Source organism: Emys orbicularis, chromosome 16 (genome assembly GCF_028017835.1).
Source record: "Emys orbicularis isolate rEmyOrb1 chromosome 16, rEmyOrb1.hap1, whole genome shotgun sequence".
Lineage (NCBI taxonomy): Eukaryota > Metazoa > Chordata > Testudines > Emydidae > Emys > Emys orbicularis.
Genome location: NC_088698.1, coordinates 27,006,439 through 27,024,457, shown reverse-complemented (window position 1 = coordinate 27,024,457; position 18,019 = coordinate 27,006,439). Strand labels below are relative to the sequence as shown.

The 18,019-nt window shown below is 44.2% G+C and overlaps 2 protein-coding genes across 2 annotated transcripts in view; both read right to left on the bottom strand.

Moving 5' to 3' along the window:
• Nucleotides 1–4,968, bottom strand: part of CFAP251 (cilia and flagella associated protein 251) — a 30,945-nt gene extending 25,977 nt beyond the window's left edge. The window contains exons 1-4 of the mRNA XM_065417862.1: nucleotides 4,684–4,968; nucleotides 2,697–3,110; nucleotides 2,050–2,190; nucleotides 1,060–1,169 (exon numbers count right to left, since the gene is read on the bottom strand). Coding sequence (XP_065273934.1) covers nucleotides 1,060–1,169; nucleotides 2,050–2,190; nucleotides 2,697–3,110; nucleotides 4,684–4,968 — 950 coding nt within the window. The remainder of the gene's footprint in view (nucleotides 1–1,059; nucleotides 1,170–2,049; nucleotides 2,191–2,696; nucleotides 3,111–4,683) is intronic.
• A 4,056-nt stretch (nucleotides 4,969–9,024) lies between these two features.
• Nucleotides 9,025–17,341, bottom strand: PSMD9 (proteasome 26S subunit, non-ATPase 9). Its single transcript, XM_065417641.1, has 6 exons — nucleotides 17,191–17,341; nucleotides 16,664–16,766; nucleotides 13,637–13,830; nucleotides 12,465–12,566; nucleotides 11,299–11,387; nucleotides 9,025–10,252 (listed from the first exon to the last, which is right to left on the bottom strand). Exons 1-6 carry the CDS (start codon nucleotides 17,305–17,307, stop codon nucleotides 10,225–10,227), a joined length of 633 nt encoding a protein of 210 aa, XP_065273713.1. The 5' UTR covers nucleotides 17,308–17,341; the 3' UTR covers nucleotides 9,025–10,224.
• Between the last annotated feature and the right edge of the window lie 678 nt (nucleotides 17,342–18,019).

Here is an 18,019-nt window from a genome sequence, read left to right as displayed (position 1 = left end):
CACAGTCATTAATTACAGTGACAACTATTTGCAATATCATTTTTAGCTCTCATCCCCCTTCCACCCCCACCTCCCGCAACCCTTTGCACAAAATTCTATGACCTGTCATTTTGGAAGCTTCCTTTCACCATAATTGGGGGGTGGGGGAGGAGGAACAACAACCCTCAGCTGTTACAAACTAATTCAAATAAGATTCCAGACACTGCAAGACTGGGAATCCTGCTTCTATAGTACTGATAAAGCAGGGGAAATTACCTAGCATGCTTCTTTTTTGAAAGTATCATTGCATAGGACTCCCACCCACTCCCCTCAGAATCTGGGGTCCTGTTCTAAGCTACAGTGTTGCTTTCAGAACCCTGATTTAGCTTCATATTTGAGAGGCTCTTCTGCCTGTAATTTCTGAACAATTCTTATTGATGGTTTCGTGTTTCTAGGGTTTCATTGACGTTTCTAGGGTAGCTCCTGCTTCTTGCATATTTGGGGTCTGATTGAGACTGTTGTGGAGGGAGCTGCAGCAGTGGCAACTGGGAATGTGGGGAAGGGGCTTACAGCCAACAGCCAATGTCACCGAGCACTCAGAATTCTAAGAACTAGGGCCAAGATGTAAACAAATAAGTGAGTAAAATTAGGTGCCCAATTATGAATGTAGGAGCCTAACCTTAGGCAGCCAAGTTTGAAAATCTTGGCCTAGGGGAGCTCTGACCGATCTTATGTGGACCTATCTGCACTGGAGTGATTTGAAACTGAAGCCATTACTCCACCATGGGTGCCTTGTCTGCTTGGTCTATTTTTCCTTCCTGCGCTCCTGGACTATGTAATTATTTTTGTCTAAACTAAAAGCTGAAATTGCTTAATAACTATTATATTGGCTCAAGAAGTTTTCCTATGTCTTGTTTTGTGAGTCTAAATTTTGTTTTTTGCTAATACTGCCATGAGAAGGTTACTTGGTGATTACCCAGAATGCTGAGAAAGTGGCATCTCCTGAGCAATCTGGAGCATTTGCTACAGGAAAGAAAGAAGGTTCTCAAACAGGGGCTTTCTAAATACCTAGGAACTTACCCTGAGAAGGCATCCCACACAATGATTAGATTATCAGGTCCCTGGTCAGCTGTTGCAATCCATCGCCTATCTTCACTTACACATAGACAAGAAATAGAATTAGAGTGACCCTAGAGAGTCAAAATAAGAAATGTGCCTTGAAAGATCTAGGAACAACATTTATTTAAAGCCATCATTCAGCAAAGGCCTAATTAAACTGAACATACTGTACATGGCACCTGTGAAAGTCTCCACATCCATATCTGTCAAGGTCCTCCTCTCTCTCCCCTTTCAAACCCACCTTATCTAGGAGTACTTCCTTCTCTACCCCATCTATAATCCCCTCAGTCCCTCTCTCTGAATTTGTTGCCCTGTGTCTTGTCTTGCCATATTGACACTGTAAGCTGCCTAGTGAAGGAAACAGAACATGACTTCTCTGTATGTATAAAGCGGAGAGTAAATGTACAGCGCTATATACATGTTTTATAATTCATAACAGAATAATAAAAATCTTTGACAAGGCTATACCTCAGTGCAGATACAATTCATAGTTCAAGTATAAGGTATATGATTATAAAGTGTATTATAGGATTATTTATTACTTATACAGAGCCCAAGAATGTGCAGAGCACTCTGCAGCCATATACACAATGTATAAATATTTCCCTGTTAAGTACACTATCATTATATCAGAAATGTCTGAAGAGCTGTATAACACCAAGTTACAGTAAGGAGCCAAGTCAGCTGAAGATAAACAGACTCATTAAAGCTCTCTTGACTGGCAGAACAGTGAAAATGCAGCTGATGCTGGGTAGATGTGATAGACAAAAAGGTCATCAGAATGTTTTTTAGATTCCAGTATGAGTCTTCTACTTCCCTTGCTGTGGGTGGGGTTCTGCACCTGGAAGAACAGGGTTCTGAACCTGCAGATATTGCAGTGGGGTTCTGGGCCTGTAGGATAGGGTTCTCTAGCAATGGGGTTCAGTACCTGTGGGAAGAGGGTTTCTGTACCTGTAGATGATATTGCCGGTTTCTGAGTATGTCGTGGATCACAGCAGTGTGAGAGGAAACGTATAGGATCACCCTGTGCTCTTCATCAAGTAGGCTGTAAACAGGGAGGTGGCTATTGTAACCAAATGCCCAAGACAAACTCTGTAAGGAACACAGTTACTTTTTTATGCCAAGCATTGACAGAATTATCATAAAACATAATCTCTCTTACTTTTAGCATCTGTGATCCTAAAGGAGCCCAATATGCATCAGTTACAACCCCCTCCGTCACCACTGATATTCTGCCACTCTTAGGGAGAAGGACAGCAACACACAACACCACACTTGGCCAAGAACACTGGAGCAAAACCCTTCTCATAATAAGTTGCCCTATGACCCATTAAAGCTGTTTTGATTGGCAGAAGACTGAAAATGCAGCTGATGCTGGTTAGATGTGACAGCGCAAAAGGCCATCAGAATAACCTTTGACACTAATTTCAACCTCCTACAAATGCATCATTATTTTTAGTCAAAAAATAAACTTTAAAATCAAAACTATGTCTCTCATGAAGCTAAAAGATTACTTCATTTGTGATGAGCTGGTCTTTTTCACTAGCATGAAATTTCCCATTCCCTAGGCCCTGCTTTGTACTCTGTAAAATACTCACAATTGGATGTGTTTTGATGTGCTCATCCTCTTCAAACAACAAGCCAGGGGTGGCTGAAGACACTAGTGACTCCTCCTCGGCTGGAGCTGAGCTGGCAGTGATTGGTGCTTCTACGGATCCTGTCTCTTCTTGGCTCATTTCAGCACCTGCTTCTATGCTCCGGCTTTCCTGATCTGCTAAACTCTCTTTGTCCCTCAGATTTTTCTGGTCACTCTCTTGTGCCTCTTGGCCTATTTGCTGCATGTCCTGCTCCACCTTGGTGGAGCTTGGTAGTCTAGTAGGAGCCTCGCTCTCCCATTGCGGCTCTGTGGGTACCTGCTGTTCATCTTGTCCAATATCTTCTAATGTTCCTGTTATTGCTGCAGTTTCTTCTCTTTCCTCTGATGGACCTTCAGTGACATCAGCCACCGGTTCCTTAAAAACAAATAAAGGCTTCAATGTACACTTTGCAGAATGAAAAATGTATTTCATCTCTTCCGTGCTGCATTGTCTCCCTTACCACCTCTGTAACTCATCCAACCTTCAGCCAGTGGACTGCCATTCATCTACATGCTTCAATTCTATTGGTTATTAAAATGCAATCGATTCTATCTTGGATTCCAGCCACACCATAAAATAAGAACCTATTTTAGGGCTGTGGCATCAATAAATTCCTCTGCGTGTTTTTAAAACCCTCCTTGGATTTGCTCCAGATAACCTGACAGAAAAATGTCTCTCCTCTCCCCTCTATGGTCCTTCTGTTCATGTAGTCCCAGCCTCCTCTAGGTCCCTTCAGTCAATCTCACTGCTGTTAGTGAAAGAGACTTCTCCTCTGCAGCGCCAGTAATCTCGACTAGCTTTCTGAATTCCTGAACAACTCTCTATATCATTTTCAAGCTCAGATGAACACACATTTTGCTCCCTGCCCCAGACATTGTATGTTACATGCAGAAACATTATTGATCATGTTTACAGTGTCATAGGTGGCCCCGGTGCTTTGCAGGGAACAAACATCAAATCCATGCTAAGGTTGGGAAATAAAATGAAATAAAATTAAAAAAATCAGGAAATGCAAAGGTTAAGGATTTGCCAGTAATTTTAACTCGGCTACATTGCACATCCTCTGCACTGCATGCTACACATTGAACAACAGGAAATCTAATATAGTCACATATACATTATTTAACAGGGAAAACAAGAAAAGAAATTTTGCTACCTTACTACTCGCCCCCCTTTCTAGAGAGTTAAGAAATATATTAAATAGCACTGGATCTAGTTCCGACCCTTGAGGGACCCCCACCATTAACCTGTTGCCATGATGAATATTGACCATCTAATTCTACCCTTTGTTTTCTGTCTCCTACAGTTTTTGATCTAGGACAATACTTTGCCTCTCACCCAACGACAACTTAAACTTCTTTAGGAGCTTCTTGTGCAGGACCTTGCCACAGAAACAAGCCTAGTTTGGAGTTTCTAGCCTCCCCTGTTTTTGAGCTACATGAATGTCAAAAGTTCATGGAAGCATATGGAATAATCTAGGTTTCCCTCACTCATAACTAAAACACAGCTCAAATTTTCAAAGCGTATTCATGACTGGACTGACATGAAGCAGAGGAAGCTTTGGCCTGAAAAGGAATTTGTTTAAGAATATTATGAGTGATTGTAAATGGGGACTGAATGGAAACTCCTTCTTAGCTATAGAATTTCATCTGAGCTATAGAATTTGCTATTGGAAACAATAATGTCTCCCTTTACTGTTATTTTCCATTGAACTCTGTGAGCCAGACTCTGTGGAATTGTATGGATGGAAGAGAGTAGAATCTGACCCTGCTGAGGCTTTAGTTAACTCCATACAAGGGCAGTGTGATTCAGTGAGCATGAAAAACACCATAGAAAATATCACAAATAAAAAGGTGCCCTGAATGGAATAAACCCTTCTTGTGACATCATAGGGATCCAAGCTGGGGAGCTGGCAATAGGAAGTCTGTTATATGATATCCATACTTACATGTGGACTTATGATGCTCAGTTCGTTCTCTTGTGTCTCAGGGGTGGCAACGTCCACTGAGAAATTGTCTGCTGTGGTTGTTGGGGCCTGGGTCTCCGTTTCCAAAATGTCCATGGATTCTGCATCACCTGCTAGCACATCAGCTGGCATTTTGGTGACCTGCTTGGGTAATTCAGTCTCCTGAGCCCCTTGTTCATTTTGTGGAGTTTCTTCTGAAGCTTCATTTCCTTCTATACTTCCTCCTGCTGGTTCCTCCAGTGGGGTTTCATTAGAATCATCAGCCATCTTCTCCTACAAGCTTCCTTCCAAAATACACATTATTAGATTTTCTTCCCTGCTATCCCCAGCATTTACCACAAAGGCCCTTTAGATCAGAGTCCATTCCCCTGAAAGGGTGGGGGTATAGTCTCCTAACTGGAGGTATATCAGATGGGAAACCAATAGTACCTTTGATCTTGGGCAAAATCCCCAAGCAAAAGGAGCTGGTGATGTAAAATCAGTCCAAAGTATTAAAATTACCTTACAGTTTACCATAATTGCCCAGGAAGGGTGGCAGAACTGTGTGTAGGAAGATGGGGCCTACCCTACATTAGTCCTGGCATCCTAGCCAAAACCATTCGACCCCTCTCACTTCTATGAGCACTAAAATTCCTTTAAAGTGGAAGACAAAAATGGATACAGAAACACCAGGTTAGATTTCCAGGTCAGTCACATAAACATTTAGAATCCCAGAGGTAGTTCTATAGCATGTGAACAGTCATTTATTCCATCTGTCCGGATCTGTATGTATCTAAAGCCCCTGTAGTTTCTTGGGGCAGAGATGTTCCCTCTTAGACATGTACCTCTGTCACAGTGTCTAATTTAGAGAAAGGGGGATAAAGCTAGAGATTGGCACTTTGTTCAGACCCAGATTAGTTTTAGGCTGACTTTGGGGTCTGGATTCATGGCCAAACAAGGGCTGCGGTTCAGTTCAAAAGCACAGAAATCTTGTAAGCAAAGAGCTTTTGAAGATGGCTGTTCTCCTGAGATTTTGGTTGCATCCGCACTAGAACCAGAAAACAGGTCCCTTATGCTTGTACATACCACCTAGACCCCAACCCTTAGGGACAAGTTTATATCCAAGCCTTCAAATCAGAGCCCCATGGCTCACCTCAAAATGAAAAAATGAGGTCTGGTTTTGGCCCATTCCCTAGATAAAACTCTCCCCTTAGAGACTGGCATGCAAGGAGTGGGGGGATCTCCTCCCTTGGGAAATTTTTTTGAAAACACACATCATTTAGTACAGACTGATGGACAAAATATTTGCTCTACAGACAATGCTGTTGCTGTGTGAAGGATTGACAGCCATCAGTTAGCCATGTCCATAGCAAGACATTAACCCCAACAGAGGCAGGAAATCCCCCCCTTCCCCTGCCACCCTCCTTCAGTTCAAACACCATATTGGACACACACCGAGTTTGGGCACGTACACATGCCCAGAGGATGCACGCTGCATACTTTAGCTCGTATCCCTATATCTCTGGTTCGTATCTGAGGGCACAGACGTTTTTCTCTCTTTTTTCAGCTCACCACACATTTTTGCACCAGCCAAAACACATTTATCTCCAGCGAGAGTCATTACTGACCAGGATATTAACGATTTAGCTCCCTCTCTGTGCCAGAAATCAGGATCTGTCTTGCCATGCCTGTCCCTGAGACAGGAATGGAGTTGGAAAGATCAGCTCCAAAATACACCTGCCGTGCGCCTCAGTCATTCCAACTGCTTGTGGCCACTAGGGAGTATTGTTGAAGAACCTCCCACCTGCTCCTGCTGCCTTATCCAGACCCCCACCCCCCCAACACACAATCTCTCCTAGGACTGCTGCTGCTCATTCTTCACATCCCTCTAACCTCCTCTGACTCTCCAAAATCTTTCCAGTCCCTTAGCCAGGCTCCCCCAAACCTTGCTCCCTCAGATGCTTACCCACAACCCCCCTTTCCTCAGGCCTTGCCCCAAATCACTCTCAATAGGACCCCCCTCAGCCTCACCTGCTGCAGCAGCCTCAGCCCCAGCGCAGCAGCCTGGAGCTCCCCTGTTCTGTTTGTATCTGAAGCCTGTTCCCATAGTAACTGCTGCTGGTGCTGCAGGCAGTGAGAGACAGGCTGGAAAGAGCAGTTGCAGAGGAGCTTGCTGTGTCGGGGTGAGAGAAGGGGGAGAAGTGGTGGACACTAAGGCACTACCAGGCTGGGGGGTATTCCTCAGGGGCTGGGGGATAGGAGGTACTTCCTTTCTCCCACTGGCTGCTCCTGAGTTCATGGTACACAGGCCATCCCCAATCCCCCCTGCGGGACACTGGCTAACAGGACCCAAGCAGCTGCTCATCCCTTCACCCTCCTCTGCCCACACCCAGATCCCATTCATGCCTACAAGAGGTACCACTGTTGAGTTCCTGTACAACATGAACCCAGCCTCTAAAGAAGAGCCAGAGTCCCCTGGAACAGGTGGACTCACCTTGTAGCAGAAGCAGCATGAGGGATGGTAGCCCTGAACTGAGTGCATGGCCCACGAGTACCACAAGGCCCCATTTAATTCATTATGTCAAGTTTTCTGTGCCATATCACTGCCTTTCAGAATCACCTGTAATCACATGACTCCAGGAGCTGCAGCTTCAAGAAAAAACTTCAAAAACCCTGGGACCCATGATAAAATAAAAGGAATTGGCACTACTACATCATCCTCCCTCATTCCCCCTTCTTTCTTCTCCCACACCTTCCAACCACTAACATGGATCTTTGTACCTCCTGAGTGGGGCAAATGGAGCAGAGCAAGCTAGAGAATCTGCCCCAAAGTATTGACTTTGACTGTTTTACCTGGTGGAAATAAGGCATTTGGTCCTCAGGTTGGACAGCACTTGTATAAACAATCCACTAAAGGGGCTGTGGAGGGTAATGCTTCTTTTAAAACACGTTTGCAAATATATAGTTTAAAACATCTTCCCTTAAAAGATAATGAACTTTAAACTCTCTTGACTACGTAGAAATAACTATTTCTAAATCTAAGTTGCTTTCCTCATGCACGATATGCAGCGTGAGACTCTTGAAAAAGAAAGTAAATGTTGTTATCCTTTGAAACACTAGGGTTTTTTTCAAGCTCAGGAGGTACTTCACTGTGTGAGGTGCGAAGCTACTACTGTATTAGACCCACGAAGCAAAAAGTAAAAACAACTCTTGGGTGTGTATATATGTATGAAATGGAACAGGCATCCCTTTAAGGAGTTGAGATAAGAGATAAAATGAATGATGAAAGCAAATACAAACAGGAACTGCTGCCTTTAATTTAACACACCTGGACACTTGCAGGGCTGGGACCTTGGCTAAAATTCAAAGTGAAGCCAGTTATAGGCTCTATTGAAAGGTTAAGGCCGAGATTCTGTGCTCCCCCCCCCCCCCCCCCCCCCCAGATGCATTCAATGGGAGAGGAATTAAAGGTGGCCTTAAGCTACCTTTCTCCCCTCCTGCTTCTGGTCTGTTCCAGGAGCAAAAATAGCCTCTGGCATAATTAGGTTAGCAATGACCTTCTCTAGATTCCCTCGGACATCCTCTGGCTTGCAGAACAAGTACGACTATAGTGGTTTGCAGTCAGTCCTGCCTCTTCCCACCCCTGACACCCCCACTCTAGTCCCTAGCTTCTCTCACACACCCATTAGCCTGGGGTTTCTACAGGGCTAGCGTAAGTCCACTTACAGAAAGCCAATGCAGTGCTTCCACCCCTGCACTTTGTAAGTGGTTTATAGCACCTATACACCACCGGAGCAGGGAGATGAAACCCATTTTATATTTCTAGTGGTCATTTAAGTTTTGGTATTTATTAAAATCCATTTAGTTTAGTCTTTATTAAAGCCCATTTTATCTTGTTTCAGAAAGCATTATTTTGCACTATACTGGCAGCTTAAAGTTAAAATCAATAATAAGTTAGTTCAAAACTTGGTGATTATAGATTGTTATATACTCCCAGCAACATTCATTCCATCATTTCCTACCTTGATCTCATTAGGCAGAAGGGCCAAATTCCACTCTCATTTACACTAGTACAAAAACACTCATTCCCATTTACACTGGTGTAACAGATTGGTATATGGTCCTACTTCTGTTCAGTTCCTCCTCGCTGGCCCCTTGTTTGTGCTCTAAGCAGGGAGTTCAGGCCTCTCCCCCTGCACACTATATCTGATTTTGCAAGAAGGATAACATCGGCTTTGTTGATTACACTGGCTGGCATGTATCAATACCTCTGACTGAAGACATTGGGAAACACCAGCAAGCAGGAAGAATATAGCTGAAAAGCAAATGAGCCTACCACATATGAAGGGTTAATTAATAGGTGTTTTAATAATGAATTGGCATGGAGCCTAACAGATCAATAGGCTGTTTATAGCCATGGCTTAAAGTCTATAACACCTTCTACACCAGTGCTTATAACCATACATAATATACTATCCATGTCTGTAATATACTTATAAGATGTGTAATTTATTAATCCATTATAGCCTATGGTACCTCAATATTAAGAAGTGTGACCAGCTGATCTCTAGATACCAGTGTTGATCTGCTTCTGTCAGGTCCGAGTTTGCTCAAAATTCAGATTTTGTAAAAAATAATTTTCCAAAAATTATGACAGATACAATAAGATCAAGTATGCATGTCTTTTTTTTTTTTTAAAGAATTCCAATAGAAACTGGTTTAAAAACAAACCAAGCCAATAAAAGTTCCCTTGCAGTGTATGCAACCCAAAAACTACAGCACAGAAAATAAAATTAACAAGAAACTCAATATACACCAAATTAGAACTATATTATAGTCCAAGCTATGAGAAATATAAAAAGCATCATAGCACCCCTTCAATCTCACCAATTTAAGACAGCACAAATCAAACAATTTAAAAAAAAAAAAACCTTTCAGATGTAGTGACCACAAACGTTTTTGTAACACAATGTTCAAAATCATATTTGTACATTTCTTGAGTGTGCACTTGTATTTCACTGACAATATAAAATGCAATCCAGAAATTGGAGTAATACTTAGAACATTTGTACAATATGCTGACCTGTTCAGGAAGACTTCAGATTAAAAATGAATGTAAATTATCACCAAAAAAAACAAAAACAAAAAAACCCAGCTTAACTCTTTATTGGTAAATGTTACTTCCCATGAACAAACAGAAAAAAACATTCACTAAATGTTACAGAATAACTTGGCATGGATTCTAACTAAACAAAAAGCATGGACCTCACACCTGATTTACATCAGTGCAAGTGAAGTCAGAATCAGGTCCTATGACTCTACAATCTATTCCCTATGAATCAGTACAATTACTAATCATGACCACGCACAGGTCTGTTGAAAGCAATTCAGGTGCAGTATATCCGGCAGGCTGGAGGTCAGAGCCTCGGAACCCATTATAAACACTCCAACCTCAGCAAGTAGATGTAGATTGCAAAGGGAACTTTTCAAAACAGGTTGGAGTTCAAAAAGTACAAACTTTGATCTTATTGTCTTCCAAGCCAGTTATCTTTGCAAGGGGAGAATATTGCATCTGAAAAAAATGTAAAGGAATAAATTAGGTCTTCTGCATTCAATCCAGAGTAAGGAAATAGGGGAAAAGATATTCATTTTTTCCTGGCCCCTTTGTAATCTTTGAGCTTACTACATAAAGAGCTCCATAGCCAGACCCTTCCCCGCCTGTTAACCAAACAGAGCCTCACTCACCTCCTTAGCCTCCCCATTCCCAACTTGATCTCTTGATATGATGCACCTCCCCACACTGCTGCAGCTAAATCGTTAACAACTGACTTTTAGATCATGTCTTTCACTGAGGGATCTAAAAGTGATCATCAAATTTGAGAGGGTGATCAAAGCAGAGTGAACCATGAGCAACACCACATGACAAATTAGTCCTGTCCTTAATGCAGAATCCACGGTTCTGAGCTTGTGTGAAAGCCCTATCCACTCCATTAAGTGGAGGAGAATACTGCACCCAGCTGAATCTGCAGAGGGAAGATCCTGTCTACACTATAATTCCAACAGTTTTGTGTGCCTCAGCTACAACACAGCTGTGCCCCAGTCAAAGACTGTTTTTCCTGGGTAGACTGAAAAACCAGGTTATAACAGCATTAGAGGATCCAAACTACACCCTGAAAACATATGGGGCCCTATTTCCCTCAGGCACACACATGGTACAAGTAATACCAATTGAAGTCAGTTCCTGCAGTGAAGGAATTATACTCCAGGGCTGTAACAGGACGCTGTAGCATGGTTATAACAAGATGGTTTGGACCAGTCTACGCAGGAAAACCAAACCATATTATAAAGCAGGTGGGGCACAACAGGGTGCAACTGCAATTTGTACAGCGCTAGCAGTGACCCCCCCAGCTTGGCAGGTCAGAAGTACCCACTTGATAATGAGCAAGGTGGCACTCAAAGACTTTGGTGCTGAGGTAGATTCCCAGGGGAGGGCAGAAGGCTCAGGCTCCATTCTGCTTAGCAATGGCATTTTCCAGTTTAAGGCTGGTTAATGACATGACAATTCATGCACTTCGCCAACCTGAACTCAGAGGCTGTGGAAGGAATTGGCATGCCTACCCCAGCAGTCCTTTCCCTGACCAGTGCTTTGGTGTGAGCCCGAGGTGTAATTTCTTGCCGCCACGGATCACGGTCACACTCAGTGGTTTCTGAAATGCAAGAAAATAAACAGCACCTTCTCCTGTCAAGTTGGCCCTGCTCTCATTTCCCTGTCCCCCTAAGAACATAAGAATGGCCATACTGGATCAGACCAATGGTCCATCTAGCCCAGTATCCCGTCTTTTAACAATGGACAGTGCCAAATGCTTCAGAGGGAGTGAAAAGAACAGGACTATTTATAGAGTGATCCACCCCGTCACAATCCCAGCATCTAGTACTCAGAGGTTTAGGAACACCCAGAGCATGGGGTTGCATCCCTGACCATCTTTTTAAACTCCCCTCATACGGAAGCTGTTCCGTAACCTTAATAATTTTTGTTGCCCTTCTCTGTACTTTTTCCAATTCTGATATTTTATTAGATGGGCCACCCAGAACTTCACGCAGTATTCAAGGCATGAATGTACCATGGGATTATATAGTGGCGTTTTGATATTTTCTGTTTTATATGTATGCATTCCTTTCCTAATGGTTCCTACCCCTGTTAGCTTTTTTGATTGCTGCTGCTCATTGAGTGGATGTTTTCTAAGAACCATCCACAATAACTCCAAGATCTCTTCCTTGAGTGGTAACAGCTAATTTAGACCCCATCATTTTGTCTGTATAGTTGGGATTATGTTTTCCAATGTGCATTACTTCGCTTTTATCAACACTGAATTTTAAGGCCATGTGGCAGGGTAACTCTTCTTCCTACCGAGGAGAGTCAAAAGCAGCTCTCTCTGAAGCTTATCACCATTACTCCTTGATCAGCCAGCAGCAGGCACTCTCAGTAGGACAAAATATGATGCCTACACACCCTTCCAACTCTGTCAGCCCAGGAAAGAACTCAAATTCTTAACTGTTCTCCACTGGACCCAGTTGGTCTCAGGAATAGTATTGAACAGTATAGCTATGGAATCAACATTCACATCAAAAGCAGCAGCAGGATAAGCCTGATGTTTGGTTTCCCGAGTGAGAACCTGAGACCAATGGTCACTTCCAACTATCACAAAAAAAAACAAAAAAAAAAAACCTAACCTCCTGTTCAAAGACTGAAAATAGAACTCAGCCGAAGCTGGTAACCTGCTCACCCCTTCGCTGTGCTGCACCACGGTGGCAATATTCTGCAGTGTCTGGAAGTTGTGTGTGTCGACAGAGCCAAACTCAATGATCTCATCATCAACCTGTAATCCCTTTACAAAGAAGCGACAGGAGACTAAGCATCATTTGCCCTCAAAGATACACAAGGCTTTGTGTTTATAGAACGTCTTTTGTCCAAGGACCTTAAAGCACCTGATGAACATTCATCCAGGTCGGGGTGGGTTACCTATGGCCCGTGGGCCGGATTCAGCCGGTTGCTTAATTTTATCCGGCCCGTGCATGGGCGGCGGGGTCCCTTAGGCTGAGGAAGGCTGTGCCTCCCCAAACAGCCAGACATGGACCTGAATGCGCTCCATCCTGCCCAGCCCCACCCCTCCTGTTTACCGCCACGCAGTGTGTGGCTCCTCCAGTCCCCCTGTGCTACAGCCAGCGGTCCAGCGCTCCGGGGCCACCCACCTTCCCGGCGCTCCTCTGGGGCTGGGGCTATGTGCCCTGCCCTTCCGGCACTCCTCTGGGATTGGGGGGCTACCCTGGAGCCAGGCTCAGGGCCGCGGTGGGGGGAGGCCTTGGGGCTCCGGCAGGGGGGCAGAAGGTTTTTGATCAGACCCTTGCTTTTAACTTGTGTATGGCCCGCAATTGATTTTTTCTGTGGGTCAGTAGCCCGTGATAGAAAAAAGGTTCCCCACCCCTCATCTAGGTAGTGCCTCCATTTAAGAATCTCAAAGTGCTTCTCAAAATTTAGTAGATTAAGCCTCACAACCCCCCCAGGGAAATATGGGAGTAGTATTTATTATTCCTGCTACAGAGATGGGGAAACTGAGGCACATAGTGGTGACATGGCCTTACCCAAGGTCATATAGATCAATTGGAGAGTTGGGAGAAAAAAACATTTCTGATTCCCACCCCCATGCCCAACCCACTAGCTAGGTGTTCTAACATGGCCACGGCTCGACAGGTTACAGCAATGCATATTTTACACTGTCCAGGCTAACGGGAATAATTACGTCTGCCAGGAAAGTTACAAGCACCTGGCAAGAATCTGGTTTAAAAACAGGAGCTCAAACCCTGCTCCTGATTGCAGGTGAGTGGGGAGGGCCACCTGCCATATCTGGGGCCCACCTGGCAGAGTTTGCACCATTGGAAGCAAGATGATTGAACTTGCCGAGATGCTAGCGGGAGAACCTGGGGTGACAGCATTCACTCTTGCGAAGGGCTGCGGCAGACTCTGGTTCTGATTCATTGCCTCAGCCTGAGCTTCTGCCTCATCCTTTGCCTGCTTCTCCTTCTCTCGGGCATGCAGCTGGTGGAGAGCTTTTTCCACTTGCAGCATTAGGGCCTTGTGATCGTTCTGCAAACCTAAGGGTGAGACACATTAGTGCAGAGAAGACAGGACCAATCACGTTTTCATTTAAAGTCCTTACCTAACAGATGCATTTCTCTCTCTGGCTGAGATTCTTAGCTTTCAATTAAAAGTAAGTATTTTGTTCCTCTTCGGCCTACACTGTGAGTGAAACTGTGCTATCAACAAACTTGTGCAGCTAGCATAGCTTTTCCTAGCTCAGTTTCCATGACCAGTGTGGCCACCTGAGAACCATATTAAATCTATGTTAGTAACCCATGCTCCTGACTACCTATCTATGGGAGTTAGTCAGTGTTCCCAAATACACTACAGGATCCACTGTGTAAAGCTAGCCAGTTACAACAGTCATCACCTGACAGTGCCATGGTTACAGACTGATAGCTGTTTCATAGCCCTGCTCATGAGCAGCAGCGATACACAGTACACATACACAGTTGTGTGTTCACACAAGTTGTGAAGAAACAGCCATGTTACAAATTCAGTAAAAAAATCCATAGAGTAGACAGAGAATATGGACTAGGGAGATCTATGTCCACATAAAGAACACTAAGCAACAGAATTCCCTTTCCATTAAATCACCCCCTACATGCAACACTTATTGCTAAACAATGACTATTATAATAAATTTGTCCACAAATACAAAGCAAGCACTAAATTTAAAAGGAACAATGTCAACTAGTTTTATTTATTTTATAAAGAACATAGGAAGATTTTACAATATGACTGTTTTCATTAATCATTAGTAGGTGCATTAATAATGCTGCACACCGCATTTTAACAGATTCAATTTTATGATTGAGCCAGTCCCCTGGCACTTTTGTAGTACCTGACCAGAGGGCAAAGCTGCTTAGAAACAAAACACAAACTGACCCCACTCTTTTTATTTTTTAAACTGAATGAAATGAAAATATTAGGGCTGTCGATTATCTGTTAACTCACGTGATTAACTGGAAAAAAAAATAATCACGATTAATCCCACAGTTAAACAATAGAATACCAATTGAAATTTATTACATATTTTTTGATGTTTTTTCTACATTTTCAAATATATTGATTTCAATTACAACACAGAATACAAAGTATACAGTGTTCACTTTATGTTAATTTTTATTACAAATATTTGCATTGTAAAAATTATAAACAAAAAAAATAGTATTTTTCAATTCACCTCATACAAGTACCGTAATGCAATCTCTTTATTGTGAAACTGCAACTTACAAATTTAGATTTTTTTTGTTACATAACTGAACTCAAAAACAAAACAATGTAAAATTTTAGAGCCTACAAGCCCACTCAGTCCTACTTCTTGTTCAGCCAATCACTAAGACAAACAAGTTTGTTTACATTTACGGGAGATAATGCTTCTGGCTTCTTATTTACGTCACCCAAAAGTGAGAACAGGCGTTCGCATGGCACTTTTGTAGCCAGCATTGCAAGGTATTTACGTGCCAGATAGTAGATAATGTTTATGCCCCTTCAGGTTTCAGCCACCATTCATCAGAGGAATGCTCCATACCGATGACGCTCCTTAAAAAAATAATGCATTAATTACATTTTTGACTGAACTCCTTGGGGGAGAATAGTATGTCTCCTGCTCTGTTTCTCCTGAATTCTGCCATATATTTCATGTTATAGCAGTCTCGGATGATGACCTAGCACATGTTCATTTTAAAAACACTTTCACGCATATTTGACAAAATGCAAAGAAGGCACCAAAGTGAGATTTCTAAAGACAGCTACAGCACTCAACCCAAGGTTTAAGAATCTGAAGTGCCTTCCAAAATCTGAGAGGGATGAGGTGTGGAGCATGCTTTCAGAAGTCTTAAAAGAGCAACACTCCCATGTGGAAACTACAGAACACGAACCACCAAAAAAGAAAATCAACCTTCTGCTGGTAGCATATGACTCAGATGATGAAAATGAACACGTTGGTCCACACTGCTTTGGATTCTTATCGAACAAAACCAGTCATCAGCATGGACAAATGGTGGGTGAATCTTTGGCGCATCTGGCATGTAAATATATTGTGACGCCAGCTACAACAGTGCCATGTGAACGCCTGATCTAACTTTCAGGTGATACTGTAAATAAGAAGCGGGCAGCATTATCTCCTGCAAATGTAAACAAACTTGTTTGTCTGAGTGACTGGCTGAACAAGAAGAAAAACTGAGTGGACTTGTAGGCTCTAAAATTTTACATTGTTTTATTTTTGAATGCAGTTTTTTTGGTACATAATTCTACATTTGTAAGTTCAACTTTCATGATAAAGAGATTGCACTACAGTACTTGTATGAGGTGAATTGAAAAATACTATTTTTTTTTTTACAGCACAAATATTTGTAATAAAAAAGTGAGCACTGTATACTTTATGTTCTGTGTTGTAATTGAAATCAATTTGAAAATGTAGAAAACATCCAAAATATTTAAATAAATGGTATTCTATTATTGTTTAACAGTGCAATTAATCACGACTAATCTTTTTAATTGCACAATTCATCATGATTAATTTTTTTAATCACTTGACAGCCCTAGAAAATATTAAACAGCACTAGGAGGTTATTACTATAAAAATGGTTGCAATTCTTTGAGTTTTAATAATCTAAGTTGTTATTAATAAACCAAAGAAACTCATCCTTTTCAATAGATGAGTTTCCCATCAATAATGTCCCTTTGTGTAACTGAGTTCTCAGTTTTATTTCTTTACAGTTGCCAAGGGAAAAACCAAACCGGATGTTTGTAAAACAAAGAGCCAAACTTCTGACAAGTGGTGTCTGTTTCATTTAGCCCAACCCCTGTGAAAGGCGACTTTTTAGGGACAGAATTGCTTACAGATGATGTTATGCCTGGCTGCACGGACTTGGTATACGTCAACATCTGCACGTGGATACCCTTCAGCATCGACCAGCGGCTCGTTCATCCCGACTCCCTTTTGCTGCAGGGCAGAAACACTTCCATAAAGTGTCAAGTTGTTCGGCTCAAGAATACATTTTGTTTCACGTTGTTAAAGGACAGAACAAAACAATGGCATCTATGGTCTCAGCAAATCGTGGATTAGGTTGAGCTAGAGCGTCAGCGCGCTACAGATCTGAGGCTGGCACAGACCCCCCCGAGCTGCGTATGTGAGGGTGCATTGCAGACCCCCTCCCCCCGGCTGACACGCATCACACACAGCACAGCCCTTGCACAGAGACCCCCCCGCCCTGGCAGTGAGCCCTGTGCGCGTGACTGGACAGACACCCCCCACCCGCGGCCTGGAGCGCTGCACAGACACCCCCGAGCTCGGCGTGCGGGGGCGGGCAGCGGCAGGGCCCGGGTGCCCCCCGCACGCAGCGCCCCGCCCCCGCGCGCACACTCACCCCCTCCAGCACCGCGTAGCAGGCTTTGATCTGGGCCTCGAGCTCATCCTTCCTGCGGACCAGCTGCTGCACCTCGCACACGCCCAGCGCGTCGGGCCCGGCCGCCTCCTCCGCCATCGCCCCGGCCCAGCAACAACCCCCCGCGCGCGGGTCACGCGCCGCGCAGCAGGATGGGCCGGGGACGGAGCAACGCAGGGAACCGCCCCGCCTCCCTGGGCTGTGGGCGGGGCTGGCGGGGGTGGGTGGAGCAGGCCCCTCCCCCCCAGCCAGACACACACGTGGGGGGCGTGCCGGGCTCCGGGGGGTGATGCCTTTCCCGCCGTGCAGGGGGGTCAGTGCCCACAAATGATGCCTCTCCCGTAGGGCACAGAGCTGCTGTGCCCAGAGAAGATGCATCTATGCAGAGAGGGTGCCATGCCCAGGCAGAAAGTATCTGCTGAAATGCACCGACGGGGGGGTTGGGACACAAACCAAACCACCCCACCCCACCAACCTCTCCTTTGTGAGGGTTTCTAAACTGAAGAACTTTGGAGTCATTTGCAAGTGCTTTAAAAGAGCTGTCGTCACCCAGTCACTGCCTCTTGTTATATCATTACCAGGGCCTGCTCTAGGTTTTTTGCTGCCCCTCAGCCCTGGTCTCCCCCCACACACACTCCCCTGCTGCCCCAGCCCTGGGTTCTCCCACCCACCCTGCTGCCCCAGCCCTGGGCTTCCCCCTTTCCCCACCATCAGTGCCCTCCCTCCCTCCCCCACCACCCTGCTCCCCCAGCCCTGGGCTCTCCCCCCAACCTGCACCCTCCTGCTGTCCCAGCCCTGGGTCACTGGTAAC